The following is a 14506-nucleotide window of genomic DNA, read 5'->3' on the forward strand; positions in this document are numbered from 1 at the left end:
TCAATACAGAGGAGTAGGCATTAAATATTCACAACAGAAAAACTTTACATCATTGAGTTCAGTACGATCCAGCGCAGCAGCCCCCTTGGGGTATTCCACCTTTGTCTGAAGCCCACACATGGCACCCGGTTCACAGGAGTCACTCCATGCACCATATGTACCCCATTCTGGTCCACTTCCTTCCAAAATGATTCCATCTTCACATTTAAACTTGATGTTGTTGGCTGCTGTATCATCGCCAATTCCTTGGGGTGGTGACACTCGGAGTGAGAATGAAGCCAGAAAGCCAAACCAGCAGAACTGTTTATCAGACCAGGTGCCAAACCTTTCAAAACAAGAAAAGACTTATTTTAGGGGTGGTTCACACAGTCAATTTGTGGCTATATTTCACTAGTTCTTTTCATAGGAGACATCTGGGAAGTATATTCAGTGTGTACATGTTGAGAATATGATTGCATAAGTGATGTATGTCTGTCACATGCAGCATTTGTCTCTGTGCTGCAAAAAAATTCACCTTCGCATTTCTAAAAATCAGATTTTGGTTAAAGGCACAGGAAAGAAGGATGGGGAGAAATGTGGCTGCTGTATTCATACTCAGCTTTGGTCCTTACCGCCTAAAAATGCTTATCGAAAAGCCTACTAGCTTTGGAAAATTATTTCTGCATCTCCTTGGCTTTTTCGTTCTCTGTCTGCACCCAAGTTACCCTACTCTACATTATCCAGCTACAACTTTACATAGTCCCCTTCCTTCACAAGCATTCCTATCTTGTGGCTTTCTACTTCTGTTTGTATTGGACTTCTTCCTTGCCAATGTGTAAGTAGAACAGAAAAGTCCAACCCCTAATGCTGCTTCTTTCTGCATCCCACAAATGTCATCACCTTTGTAGATCTTATTTAGGGATGCTTCAAGTATTGCATCAAGTATATTTGACAGTTGTGCATAACATGTTTGGATATGTTGATCAGATGTTGTCCGTTCAGTTCATGCCAAAAGGTTTGCCAAACAGGTTTGCTTTGATTTTTTCCCCCAAAATGAAACATATGCTGAAACACTGCCAATTCAGCCATATTGGCAGCCATAAACTAAGGACTACAGTTTGATGTAGTGGTTAAGAGCAGCAGGACTCTAATCTGGAGAACTGGGTTTTATTCCCCACTTCTCCACTTGAAGCTATTGACCTTGGGTCAGTCACAAGTCTTTCAGCCCCACTCACCTCACAGGGTGATTGTTGTGGGGATAATAATAACATACTTTGTAAACAGCTCTAAGCAGGTATTAAGTTGTCCTGATGAACAGCGGTATATAAAAAGAATGTTGTTGTTGTTGTTGTTATTGGTGTTGGTGTCAGTGTTGGTATTACAATGACCAAAATCGAAGAGTACAGTTTAATCACATCATCGATTTGTGATTGATTTACATTATTTTGGACGTAATTAACTATCTACAGCTGCATGCAATGGGGCCAGCCATGCAACTGGGTGCAGCTGGAAGGATTTTTGAGTGCTTTTGAAAAATTGGTAAGTATAATTGCACTGCTGGAAACTAACATGCTAACATTCTATTGCCATGGTCTTTATTATTTATTTTTTAATTTATTTTATTTTATCATATTTGTATTCCGCCCTCCCCGCAAGCAGGCTCAGGGCAGATAACAACATTTAAAACATTCCATATAAAACATTTAAAGGGTCTAAGGGTCCAACTGTCATGAAAAAAGAAAATCCCTAGCCTGTTCTGTTTCAATCTTATGGGGGAAGATATAAACACAACAAAAGGGGGCTAGATACTTTTTTTTAAATGGATAATGGGACTTCCGAGATCATCGTAACAGATAATTAGGAACATTTAAAAAGTAGGATCTCCTAGACATGTATACTTGCTCTACATATTGGCATGCTTCTCACAAACTAGTGATCATGAGTGGGCAGGAGATGCAGCCGAAGTGCTCATGCCCATGTCCACTCTCTGAATCCAGACTGAATGTACAGATAGAGTGTGTTTAGAGGGCTCTGGTCTAGTCTGTGGACTGAGCCTAAACAGTTACTAAAAACAGAGGTGTTGCTCCTACTTGTAAATCATGTATCCCGATGCTTACTGAAACCCCCAGTCACTGGAATGGGAACTAAGACAAGGACAGAAGAAAACAGAAGCCCAGGCAAGAGAGGAACTGTGAGGCTAGCAGCAACCTGCCTTAGAATAAGCTACTGTCCCCTGTTAACCTCTCCCGGGTGAAGGTAAGGAAGATGTCCCCACAATAGTGGCCTATAATCCTTACCACAGCCTAAAGTTTCCTTTAATAGCAGCTTAAGTGTGACCTATGTAGGATATACACACCAAGGAAATGCCACGTATTGCCCTTCAGTGGGGCTGCAGCAGTCAGATCTAAGAGGATGGCCACAGTTGTGATGGCAGCGCCCCTACTGAAGAGCGATATGTGACATGAAACACTGTTAAGCTCTATCTCTACATGGCACTGACATTTTTACAATGTACATTCTTCCCTTGAACCTACTAATAGGAAACATTTTATAATAATAGCCCCCTGAAAGACCTTGAAAAAAGTGAAATGCCTTATCATGGATCTCTGTCTTGGTTGCTAGTGGGAAGGGTGGGAGAAATTTGGTGCGCAAAGACTAATAGCATAATAAAATAAGATAATAGCATGTGCCATCAGGTAAGTATCTGAAAGGGAAGTTTAACAGTGACAGTAACACTCTAGGAACCCCCCAAATCACTATGGTAAAAATCATATGTGACAGACAGGAAAAGGTTCCACCCTCCCTTGTCAGAGCAGACCAGTCAGATTCAAAAGGCAAATGGATCTCTGAAGTAAAGGGAGTATCATGGGGTAGTGGAACTGTCAACCACCAACAGAAAAAACAGACAGTTGTGTTTTGGAGGGAGATTGGATAGCAGGTATTCTGGAATAAACAGGAAGTCCAGTAGGAATTGAAGTGGTTGATTCTGACAGGCAGGGGTTTGGGTACTGTTTCCAGTGAAAAGTACCAAACTATCTAGTTACTGTTATGTTCAAAGCAGCTGAAATAATAAACATTGTAAGCCATCATAAGTATAAGCACCTCTCAGCTCTAGGATTGTGTCAGTTAATCATCTGGAGTGGGAAACAATGACAACTCATGCTTACCATTTAAATAAAATTATTTCTTTTGTTCCAATAGACTCTTATGTTATCCTTAACCCAGATTTTGCCACTACACTCTATGCCAGTCTGGATTTATGTGATAAATCCTGTACCTTTTGGGTACAGGATTATAGAATACTGTGAGTATGTCAAAATAAACACAGTAAAATAAGTCCACTTCACCTTGTACGCTTAAAGCATTCTGTGGCTCTGCTATTATATAAATACAGGGAAAGTTGTGAGTGGTGAGGTGGTACACAACACTACAACCCAAGGGACTTGTTAGTGGTAAAAAGATGTATAAAATACTATAGCAGGAGAAGTGCCTGAATTAGGCGTTATGGCACCATAGAGATTTGCGGAATTTCTAGAGCACTGCTGATGCTGTGTCATCATTCCTGAAATCTCACCTGGAAGTCAAGGAGTTGTGAGGCAACATTTACCCCAGTTTTATTCCTGCTGCTTCATTAAACTGGTCTGGGCACTGGAGCACACCTATCTGGTAACCCTATTCCATGCTTGTGAAGGGAACAGTAGTAGAATGAGAAGGAGAGGGGAAGACAACATATGGGATATGGGAATATGCTAATACTGGGAGTAACATTTTTTTTTAAAGGCAGATGACAAAGTACTCACCGGCCCACTGAAGACGTAATGAATGTACCATCTGAACAATGCAGGCGAATGCCATTTATACCAGTATCATCAATTAGTCTTCCATGCTCCTTTGGCAACTGGGAAAGTGCCACAATGTAGACCAGAAACAGAGAAAAGAACTGATTAGTTTTGGAAGTGAAATGGACCCTCCATGTCCAGAACCAGTATACTTCAAAGAATCCAATGCTGGCGGAAATGAAGAGGGCTTTTCTTTCTTGCATCTCTTCCCAGTGTGATCAGTCGCCAATGGAAATGGGATGTTGCCTGGGCTAGATGGATTTTGTAGTCGGAAACTCAACACTTCTTATGTGGACTACAGATCTAATTGCTGTGAGGAATGGGATTTCATTGGGGAAACTTAAATAAAATCTTATATACTAATAGCCAAGTGGCCCTGATCTGTAGGTGCTTAAATTCAGAGCCTGGAGCCATGAATGGACAAGTAATATCTTTCCATACACCTGAAAAATGCCCCGTTTGCAGAAAAATCTGAAATAAAAAAATATTGGGGGTTGGTTAAGAAACCCATAATTATAAAAGGAACCCCTGTAGTTTTAAGAATCAGATGCCCTCGGTGGCTGTTGCTAGGCAACCATACCAGTATTCCAGGCTTGGGTCTTTTCTGCATGGAGCTTTTCCAATCAGTTCTGGCCCCATACTGCATCAATTTCTTTCTAGAGTTCAGCAGGCATGGTCAAAATACTCCAATTCAGTCTCCAAACTGCTTCCCAGACTATTTTGCATTCTGCATGTAGAAAGGCTGCATCTACTGCAGAAAGGACCATTCCCCGGCTTTTCTACAGCTTTTCTCCCTGTGCACATAGCTTGATGTTTTTTTCCCCAGCCAAGTCCAACCTGGGCTTTCTTGAAGTGCAGAATGCTTTCTTCGATGTGAGGCTTTGCCTTGGCACTGCCTTTCACCCTTCCCTTTATTTCCCTGCATCCTTATAGACTGAACATCAACCAATCCATTTTTTTCTGAAGTTGTAATATATTAAATAGCAACCTTGCAACATTGGTGCCTGAAAGTAAGAGCTCCCACCAGGCTCTCAAATGTATAAGTTCATCACTCTGGTTCATTCCCTAAGTTTGTGCAGGGCCCAAACTAGGCATGTTTTGAGAAAAGGTGAGATGGCTTGCTAATCAGCCACATCTGCAAGTCTTTGCAGTCCCTTGAGAACTGGCCTTGGGAAGCTTGGTGAGTCTCAGTTGCAATAAGTTTAAATCAGTACTTCTATATTTCTCATGCTTGCACTGCCAATTAAGTATTGAAGCCCTGATTGCCTCATGGTTCTGGAGGCTGATGCAGTGGACCCTGAAAATGGCTGATTGTCTCTACAGTGAAACTTCTGTAGTTAGTATCTGTCTAACAGCATGTGTGAGAGAGGCTATTGCTTCCATGCTATACCATTAGGGCGCCTAGAGCCACTTGGCATGGAATGGATGCCGATGCCTATTCTAAAGCCCTTTGGGTAAGAACTGTCATCTAGAAGCCAAGTTAAAGACTGCAGGAGAGCCAGCTTGAAGCATTTTAGCTAGTTATTTTATATTTTGTGACAACCAGCCTTATTTGTTTTGTGCTTGCCTATTGCATTTGAGGAGTGGTTCCTGCTTAGCCTATGCTCCTTATAATCTGTAATTAATAAACCTTAAATATATTTTACTTGCCTGTGTCCAGAGTTACTTGCTGAATATGTGCATGTCCAGAGGCTGAAAGCCTCCTATAAACAGGGCCAGAAACCTTGAGAAGGTATGTAACTGAAGCAAATGAATAAATATAGGTGAAGATGGGGGACAGATAAAAGATAAGTTTTTAGTGGGTTTGAAGGAGAGAAGGATGTATAGAAAGATGAACACATAGAGGCTGCAGGAGAAGGGAAAGAGGAAATGGCATGGGGAAGGGAATACAGGAAAAGTGACGTCCCCGCCCTCCCCACAAGTCCTTGCAGATTCCCTACCATGCAACTGAGCCTGGTTCAGCTAGCACCATGCAGCTGGGCCTTAGGGGAGAGGCTGCTGGGGGTGACAGGTGAAGTTGGGGACAGACAAAGTTGGGTAGGAAGGAGAGAAGGAAGCGGGAAAAGGAAGAGGCTATGAAGAGAAAGGGAATGGGAAGAGGACATGGTGGCAGAGGAGAAAATGAGGTTCTTGCTAGTCCCCACTGTCTATATATCTAATTCTCAACCCGGGCAAATCTGATGAGAAACCTGGAGACTGGAGCCCTGAACAGAAAAGACAAATCTTTCTACAAACCTGAAAAATGCCCCAGGTTTGCTGAAAAATCTGAAAATTTTCAAAAAGGAAAAAATACATGAGGTGAGCAGGTTAAAAACCCAAAAATGATAAAAGGCATATGAGGGAAGTGTTGCATGGCCTTCCAAAGCCCCATATGAGGCAAAGTGGGTAGCAACAGCCTTCCAAGTGAAACAAAGCAGGGAGACTGTGGTTGCTTTGCCCAAACTGTGTGTGAGGCAAGGGAGGCAGCCCATGTGAGGCAATGGCCCACATAAAGTTAGGGAGGCAGTGGTGCTTGACTCAGCCCATGTGAGGCAATGGAAGCAGCAGTGCCACACCCCCACAGCTCTGTGTAGGGTGAAGCAAGGGAGCTAGCCACCCTAGCCCTGCATGAGGTGAAAGAGGTGGCTTCTAGCCAGTAGCAACTCCATGCAGCACTCAGCCTGCCTGAAGAGAGAAAAATGGCAACCAGCCAATTTTGAGGACAGGCTGACTTTTCCTCCCTCCCTCCCTCTCGCTGGGGCTGGGGCTGGGCAGGCAAAATGCCTCTCCCTCTCTCCTTTGAGGAACCAGGGCCACGTGGGCTGGTGGAGGGGCTCTTTTCTAAGGTGTTTTACTCCCAATCAGCCTCTGTTCACAGACTTGTTCTTTGGATAATATGGAGAAGAGGATAATGATGTAAACTGCTTTGGGTCCCCCATTATGGAGAAACATGGGATATAAATGAAGTAAATACAAAATAAATATTAATATCAACATTAGCTAAATCAGCAGAAAATCATACTATCCATCATTGCTACATAAATCATTAAAAGGGAGCAATATCATGAGCCCAAGCAAGTGTCTTAACAGCAGAAATAAGCAGAGCTCACAGGCAAGGAGCCCCTTCTAGAAAGAAGCCTGATAATTCAAAGTCACATATTTATAGGATTTTAGCATCATCTCCTAAGTGTCCCACTTGATAAGGGAACATATTCTTGGCTAACTAATTATCTTACAACTTCAAACACCATACAAAGTTATCTATATGAATACCTTTTGGTCCTCATCCAATACACCCATCCTTGAAATCATATTTTTTGCTTCTGTGAACTTGGATGTGCCTGCCATTCTCAGATGCTTCCTGAACCAGGGCATCAACACATAGAATATCTATTGATATGGGCTAGATGGCTTTTCAGCAGCAGCAGCAACAATATCAACAACAGTGTGCTTATATACCACCCTTCTTGATAGATTAATGCCACATTCAGAGTGGTGAAAAAGTCAGCGTTATTATTATCCCCACAATACAGCTGGGGAGCTGGGGCTGAAAGGCATGGCTTACCCAAGGCCATCTGCAGAGCTCATGGTAGTTGTGGAGCCAAAATAGCAGAGTGCTGATTCACAACCCAGCCACTTAACCACTATGGTTGAGCAGCTCTCTACACAAGGCCATACAATTGTGTTACTCCTGCTTCATGCCCCTCTTCAAAGTTGTTCTGTTCTGGTCCTCTAGACTCCCTTTCAGGCATGTCTAGCTGTGGGACCAGGCCAGCTCTATTCCTGTGTGCACAGACACCTTCTGTGATCCCCTTGGGCAAATTCAGCAGCAGTTCCCCAATTTTTCAGGATATATCTGAGACAAGACAACAAGGACAGAAAGTAAGAGACTACCTTTAGTGAAAATCCTTCCACATAGCCTTCAGGACACAATTGCTTTTCCCCCCATTCTCCCCATTGTCCTCCATTAGTTACTTCAAGAGTCTTGAGGACTTTCCGGGTGTTCGTTTCCACTTCCCACAGGGAGCAAGAGAAGAGTAGGGAGAGTACAGTAGTATGGTGCATATTGAAGCTTCCACTCAGCAGAGAGTTTGGTAGATGGCAACAGCCCCAGAGACCAGGAACCTTATTTTATGGGTTTAGGTGGCATGCCCCATTAATTTGAGGGCAAGCACTCATGGCACATTCACTACCATGTCAATGTGCTCTTCCACTGATAGGATCTTCACTAAACTAAGTAGTCCATTATTTTCACACAGTTAAGTTTCCATATTGTTTGCATTGGTGGGTTGGAATTCTACCCAGTGGCAAATAGCCCAAAGCTCTGGGTGAATGCATATTCATCCATGAGGAAAAGAATCCATCCTCGTCCTGATTATGTCCTCCAGCATAAATTACAAAAATGGGACTCCTTCTATGATGTTCCAGTCAATACGAAGGGATTCCATAACAATGAGCAATGGTCTTCATAAAAAACCAACCAAAATGATCATAGGATAGAGCACTAACACTACAAGGCAAGTATAAGAATTGAGGGTGAGGAAAAAATCAGGTAAAGGAAACTACAGACAGAGTTCCACAGCTGACCCATCAAGGAGGGGGAGGGTGCAAGTAGGCAGGAGCCTGTGAGCCACACAGGAAAGCCAGGCCCCACAGGGAGATTGGCAACCCTAGAGGGGAAGGCTGGGAGGTGTATTTTCACCTCAAGACACATTCAGTGACTCCCAATAGCAAGTATATACTCTTTAGAATGTTGGAGAGATGACAAATCAAGGCCGCATATGCAAATGACCTCAGGAAAGAGTGGCAGTTGGTGGAGGGGGGAGGACCCTGCCAGCCACACAGGGAAGCTGTATCCCTATGGGAAAACACATTTGACCCCTTTTTACCCCCTTAGAGGGCGAATTTCTTAAAATCCCTTCTTAGTGAGCCCCCCTACATCAGAAAAGGAACGTTCTGCCCAAATCTCACATTTCTAGGTCCAGGGGTTTGGGCTGGGCAAGTCAGGACACTTGTCTTTATATATATAGATTTATTTGATTTATACACCTCCCTCCTCACAAATGGGCTCAAGGTGGCTAATAACATTCATAAAACACAGTGAATTAATCACAAAACCATAAAATCAATAATAATCTTTAAAAAGTCATTAAAATAGTCCAGGCGCAGGCTATTGAAATAAATATTTGGAAGTCCATATATGGGCATAGTAGATCTTCGCCTTTTGCTTTGTATAAATTCCTTGTATCCAATTCTTGAATTTTGAGCCACAGTTTAGATTTTGCATTACTATTTGCAGAAAAGTCCAAGAGAGATTATCAAATGCTTTTTCGGCATCCAGGAAGATAAAAGCCAATTTATGTCCTTTTTTTCCTACTAATTCCATGGCATCAATTACAAATTGAACATTTTCTTTCATGTGTCTCTTGGAAACAAAGCTCGTCTGATCAGAGTGTATAATATTTGTTATGCATCTCTTAAGTCTCTCTGCCAGAATAGAGGTAAACAATTTGTAATCCACATTCAATAACGAAATAGATCTATATGATTGAGGTAACATTGGATCATTCCCCTCTTTATAAATCAGCATTATATGTGCCTCCTACCATGTTGGTGGTAGAATCTTATCTTCACTTATCTTGTTCATCACTTTTTGGAGCAGCAATGTCAATTCTTCAAAACATTTGTAATACATGGCTGTTAGTCCATTCGGGCCTGGCGCTTTATCTTTTTTCAGTTTCCTTATAGCTTGCAAAATCTCTTGCACTGTAATATTATGATTCAATACCTCCTTGTCTTCTATCTTAAACTTAGGAATTAATGTATCTTTAACGCAATCTTCTATTCCTTGTTCTATAGAGGTTTCTTTCTTATACAATTCAGAGAAAAAGGAAATAAATTGTTGATGTATTTCTTTTTCTCTATATGTTATTCCATCAGACTTTTTAACTGCTGCAATCCTTTTTCAGCTTCTTTCTTTAAACAATAAGCCAAGAAAACACCTGGTTTATTTGCGTGTTTGAAGTGTTTCTGCTTCATGAAGCTTAATCTCTTCTGCATATCTTCAACTTGTAACAAATTCAATTGATTTCTTATTTGCTTAATTGAACTAACTAATTGATAATCAATGTAATTATAAACATCACTTAATTTAAAACGGCCTTTTAAAAATAGTAACTGAAATGGTCTAACTTGTTGCCTTAATGGAAGTTCTCCTTATGACTTAGGGGAATTAGCATTCAAGGAGATCCAGAGAGATGAGTAACTGGATCTGCACCAATGTATATCAGGATCGTTGCCCTAGAGAACTGTTAAATAAACAGGCAGATGTTTTTCAGGAAATGTTTCTTTATTAACAGAGAAATAAAAGACAGAGAACCACACAGAACATACACACAGATCTAGCTAAGAAAACGGGAGGAAAAGGGGAGAAAGGAGTTTCAGGGATTTTCTCTCTTTCTCTCTGCCTATGGCTGGACAGCCCAGTTATAGAGTAAAATGTGCCCTGGGGCAAGGCTGATGTCTTGCAGCCAAACACAAAAACGTGATGGCTGTCTCCAGAGGTGGAACAATGAATTGGAAAAGGCATGATATGACTATATGGGTTGACATAGATAAAAATATGACTTGACGACCTGGTAAGTATCGGATAGGAAGGCTATCAGGTTTGCTGAATAGCCTGATGTGACAGAATGGGCTTTTAAATGAAAGGTTTACTAAGTGCAGCACCCTGAGAGTGAAAGAGAAAGGGTTAAAATACTGCCTGAAGGAAGAATGATTGTCAGGCTACTCCCTTCTCTCTGTGATTGGCTAGTGAGAAGGCAACAATTGGTGCTGACAGAATTGTTGAAGGAGTTGAAGTTTGGAGTCTGACAAGGAGGGTCAGACTAGTAATGCTTTGTGTGAGGAAAAAGGGAATGTTCGCACTAACTAAGATAGCTTTAGGTTTCTGGAAAACTTTTAATTAAAGAACTAAAGTGTGAAAGCCAGCACTGATTTACATGGATAAGAGAAAACTGGGAGTGTGCTCTTGGCAGAGAAAGTGGGTAGTGAAAGGAGACTCCGCATTAGCCAAGTGATCAGGGTTATGTCTTTTGGAGAAGAATAATTCCTGCTTAGTGTTTAAAAAGGGAGGTTTGGTTCTGAGGAGGACCCTAGGTCTGGTGTAAAGGGGAAAGAGTGCTGTATTGATGTCAGAACACCTAAGCTGTAAAGTGAAATCTAAGTCTGAAACTACCAACTTCTCACTTTTAAGATCTATAAGAACTGAAACTAAGCTTTAAGAAGATTTATTGTGCCTAATGCTTGTGAAGTATTCTGTACTATAATCAAAATTTACCTCAGCTTTTCTTTCCCTGCCTAGCAATATACCAACTCTGCCTTTTTTTTAACCTGCTGTTTCTTTTTGGAACTTTACTCAGCCTCTACTGCCATTTCATTTGAAGAAGATGTTGACTCCTGCTACTCCTCTACCAAATATTTAGACTTGCCACAGCAACCAGTCTTGACTGTTTGGAGATAAAATCAACCTCACAGTGGGGGAGTGAGTAGGACTTATGTCATACCCGATTAGTTAAGTGGGAGGGGGGAAGGTAGAGGAAGGTGCCAATGAGATTAGGCTGAGAATTTCCTCTGGAACTCTGAATGTCTAGTATATCAGGGAGCTAAATAACCTGAATATGGGAAAGTCTCATTTAATACACCAATAGACCATTTCCAGCACTTGATAATGAGATGCTAACTACTCAGTATTCTGTTATTTCATAATCCATGAGTAAAAAGGTGCAACTATAACATATCCCAGAGTCTGAAAGAACTCATAGGTGTAAGTTAGTAGTCCTTAAAGACTACAGATATCCCATTATAACTCTACCCTTTATCTACAAACAAAAGTCCTTAATCAATTTCCATACATTATAATGAAATTATCTTATTATTTTAAATGTTGCCTTAATTAGGAGTCTGCCCTGACCTGGATAGCTCAGACAAGCCCAGTCTAATAAAATCTTAGAAAGTACGAAGAGTCAGCCTGCATTAGTAATTGGATGGGAGACCTCAAAAAAAGACCAGGGTTGCAGAGGCAGGCAATGGCAAATCACTTCCACTGATCTTTTGCCATGAAAACCTCATGAGGGGTTGCCATAAGTCAGTCATAACATGATGGCACACTCTACTTCCAAATTAGGAGTCTACTTAATTAAACGTATAGAGGGGTTAAAGAGCAAATGTGTTAATTGATGATACACAGTGAATTCAAATCTAAGACTAAGATGACATCTAGAGAGAGAAATGAAGAGAGGCACAAATCTCACATACTAATGAGAAGGTTTTATTTATTCACAACAGAAAAACTTTACATCATTGAGTTCAGTACGATCCAGCGCAGCAACCCCCTTGGGGTACTCCACCTTTGTCTGAAGCCCACACATTTCACCCTTTTTGCAGGAGTCACTCCATGCACCATATGTACCCCATTGTGGTCCACTTCCTTCCAGAATGACTCCATTTACACATTTAAACTTGATGTTGTTGGCTGCTGTATCATCACCAATTCCTTGGGGTGGTGACACTCGGAGTGAGAATGAAGCCAGATAGCCAAGCCGGCAGATTTGTTTTTCAGACCAGGTACCAAACCTTTCAGAACAAGAAAAGACTTAATTTAGGGGCGGTTCACACAGTCCATCTAGTTCTTTTCTAGTTCTTTTCATAGGAGACATCTGGGAAGTGTGTCCAATATGTACATGTTGAGGATATGATCGCATAAGGGATGTATGTCTGCCACATGCAGCATTTGTCTCTATGCTGCAAAAAAATTTCATCTGCTCATTTCTAGAAATCAGGTTTTGGTTAAAGGCACAGGAAAAAAAAGCTGGGGAGAAATGTGGCTGCTGTATTCTTGCTCAGCGTTGGTTCTTACCTCCCAAAAATGCCTGTCCAAAAGCCTACTAGTTTCGCAAGATAATTTCTGCATCTCCTTGGCTTTCTTGTTTGCTGTCTGCCCCCAAATTACTCTCCTCTACATTATCCAAGTACATATTTACATAATCCTCTTCCTTCACAGGCATGCCTATCTTCTGCTTTCTACTTTTTGTGTTAGACTTCCTTGCTGATGTGTAAGTAGAAGAGAAAAGCCCAACCCCTAATACTGCTCTTCTTTTTCCTGCACACCACAAATGCCATCACCTTTGTAGATCCCACTTAGGGATGCTGCAAGCATTGCATTGCACATGTTTGACAGTCGAGCATACCATGTTTGGACATGTTGATTATATATGGTCTGTTCAGTTCATGCCAAACATCTTGCCAAACAAGTTTGTTTTGATTTTTTTTTTCAAAATTAAGCATCTGCTGAAACATTGCCAATCAGACATATTGGCATTTGGCAGCCATAACCTAAGGACTACTTAGTCCAAAATCAAAGAGTACAGTCTTTTCAATCACATCATTGATTTATGATTGAATAACATTATTTGGGACTTAATTAACTATTTTCAGCTGCATGCAACTGGGTCAGCCATGCAACTGAGAACAGCTGGAGAGATTTTTGAGCGCTTTTGAAAAATTGGTAAGTGCTATTGCACTACTGGAAATTATATTAACTTTCTATTGCCATGGTCTCTAAAGTTCCAGTTTTCATGAAAAACCAAGTTCCCAGACCTTTCTGTTTCAAAGTTATAAGAGGGGAGGTACAACCACAATGGAAGGGGCTAGAGACATTATTTTTAATGGATGATAGGAGTTCAGAGATCATTGTGACAGATAATTAGAATGTCAATTAAAAAGAAATCCCCAAAAGGCTTCCAGTGGCAGGGCTTGGATAATGGTGGCCCTGACTGCAGCAAAAGTATATTCCCTATCCTGTACTGTTAGGAAGGAATATAGTGAAGCAGCCTGTTGAACAGGCATGAATGGGTTAATGAACAGTAAAGCTTATCATTGAAAAACTAGCTCCCTGTTTGTGACCTGTTAACAGGACATGAGCCAAAGTGGTAGGTATCCAAACATCTCCAAGTTTACTCCATGCATAAATATTAGTAACAAATATTAACTTTTGAAAGGACAACACTTTTCCAGGATTCCATCTGCCTTGCTCCCGGTAGTGTATTACATAGAAACTGAACAATATGGAAAAGAGTTCCTATTAACAAATAGTGATTCTGACTGACAAACTCAACCAAACTCAGCATTAAACCAGTCCCATTTTTGCAAGCATCCCTGTGAAAACTCTCAAAAGTGCACATTTACAATTAAGATTGTAAAGTACATACAAGCAACAGTCAGTTGACGTTCCCTTCCCAAGACACAGAATCTTAATTTAATAGCATAATAATAATAATAACTTTCAATTTATATACTGCCCTTCAGGACAACTCAACTCCCACTCAGAGCGGTTTACAAAATATGCTTTTATTATCCCCACAACAAAACCCTGTGAGGTGGGTGGGGCTGAGAGAGCTCTGAAAGACTGTGACTGACCCAAGGTCACCCAGCTGGCTTCAAGTGGAGGAGCGGGGAATTAAACCTGGTTCTCCAGATTAGAGTCCCGCTGCTCTTAACCACTACACCAAATTGGCTGAGTGATAACCTGACATGGGAGGTACTACAAATCAAGGTATAGGTTCTAAATCAGACTTTTCTTGACTATAAATCAGACATCCCATGACGGTTGATGGGAAATGTAGTGTTTTTAGCATATAGCTAAATACCAT

The 14506-nt window shown here is 41.2% G+C and overlaps 1 protein-coding gene across 1 annotated transcript in view; it reads right to left on the reverse strand.

The window, feature by feature from the left end:
- LOC129326299 (vitelline membrane outer layer protein 1-like) overlaps positions 1–14506 on the reverse strand; it is a 27554-nt gene continuing 13048 nt past the window's right edge. The window contains exons 4-5 of the mRNA XM_054974452.1: positions 3780–3877; positions 1–325 (exon numbers count right to left, since the gene is read on the reverse strand). Coding sequence (XP_054830427.1) covers positions 1–325; positions 3780–3877 — 423 coding nt within the window. The remainder of the gene's footprint in view (positions 326–3779; positions 3878–14506) is intronic.

Source organism: Eublepharis macularius, chromosome 3 (assembly GCF_028583425.1).
Source record: "Eublepharis macularius isolate TG4126 chromosome 3, MPM_Emac_v1.0, whole genome shotgun sequence".
In the NCBI taxonomy this organism is placed as follows: Eukaryota; Metazoa; Chordata; class Lepidosauria; order Squamata; family Eublepharidae; genus Eublepharis; species Eublepharis macularius.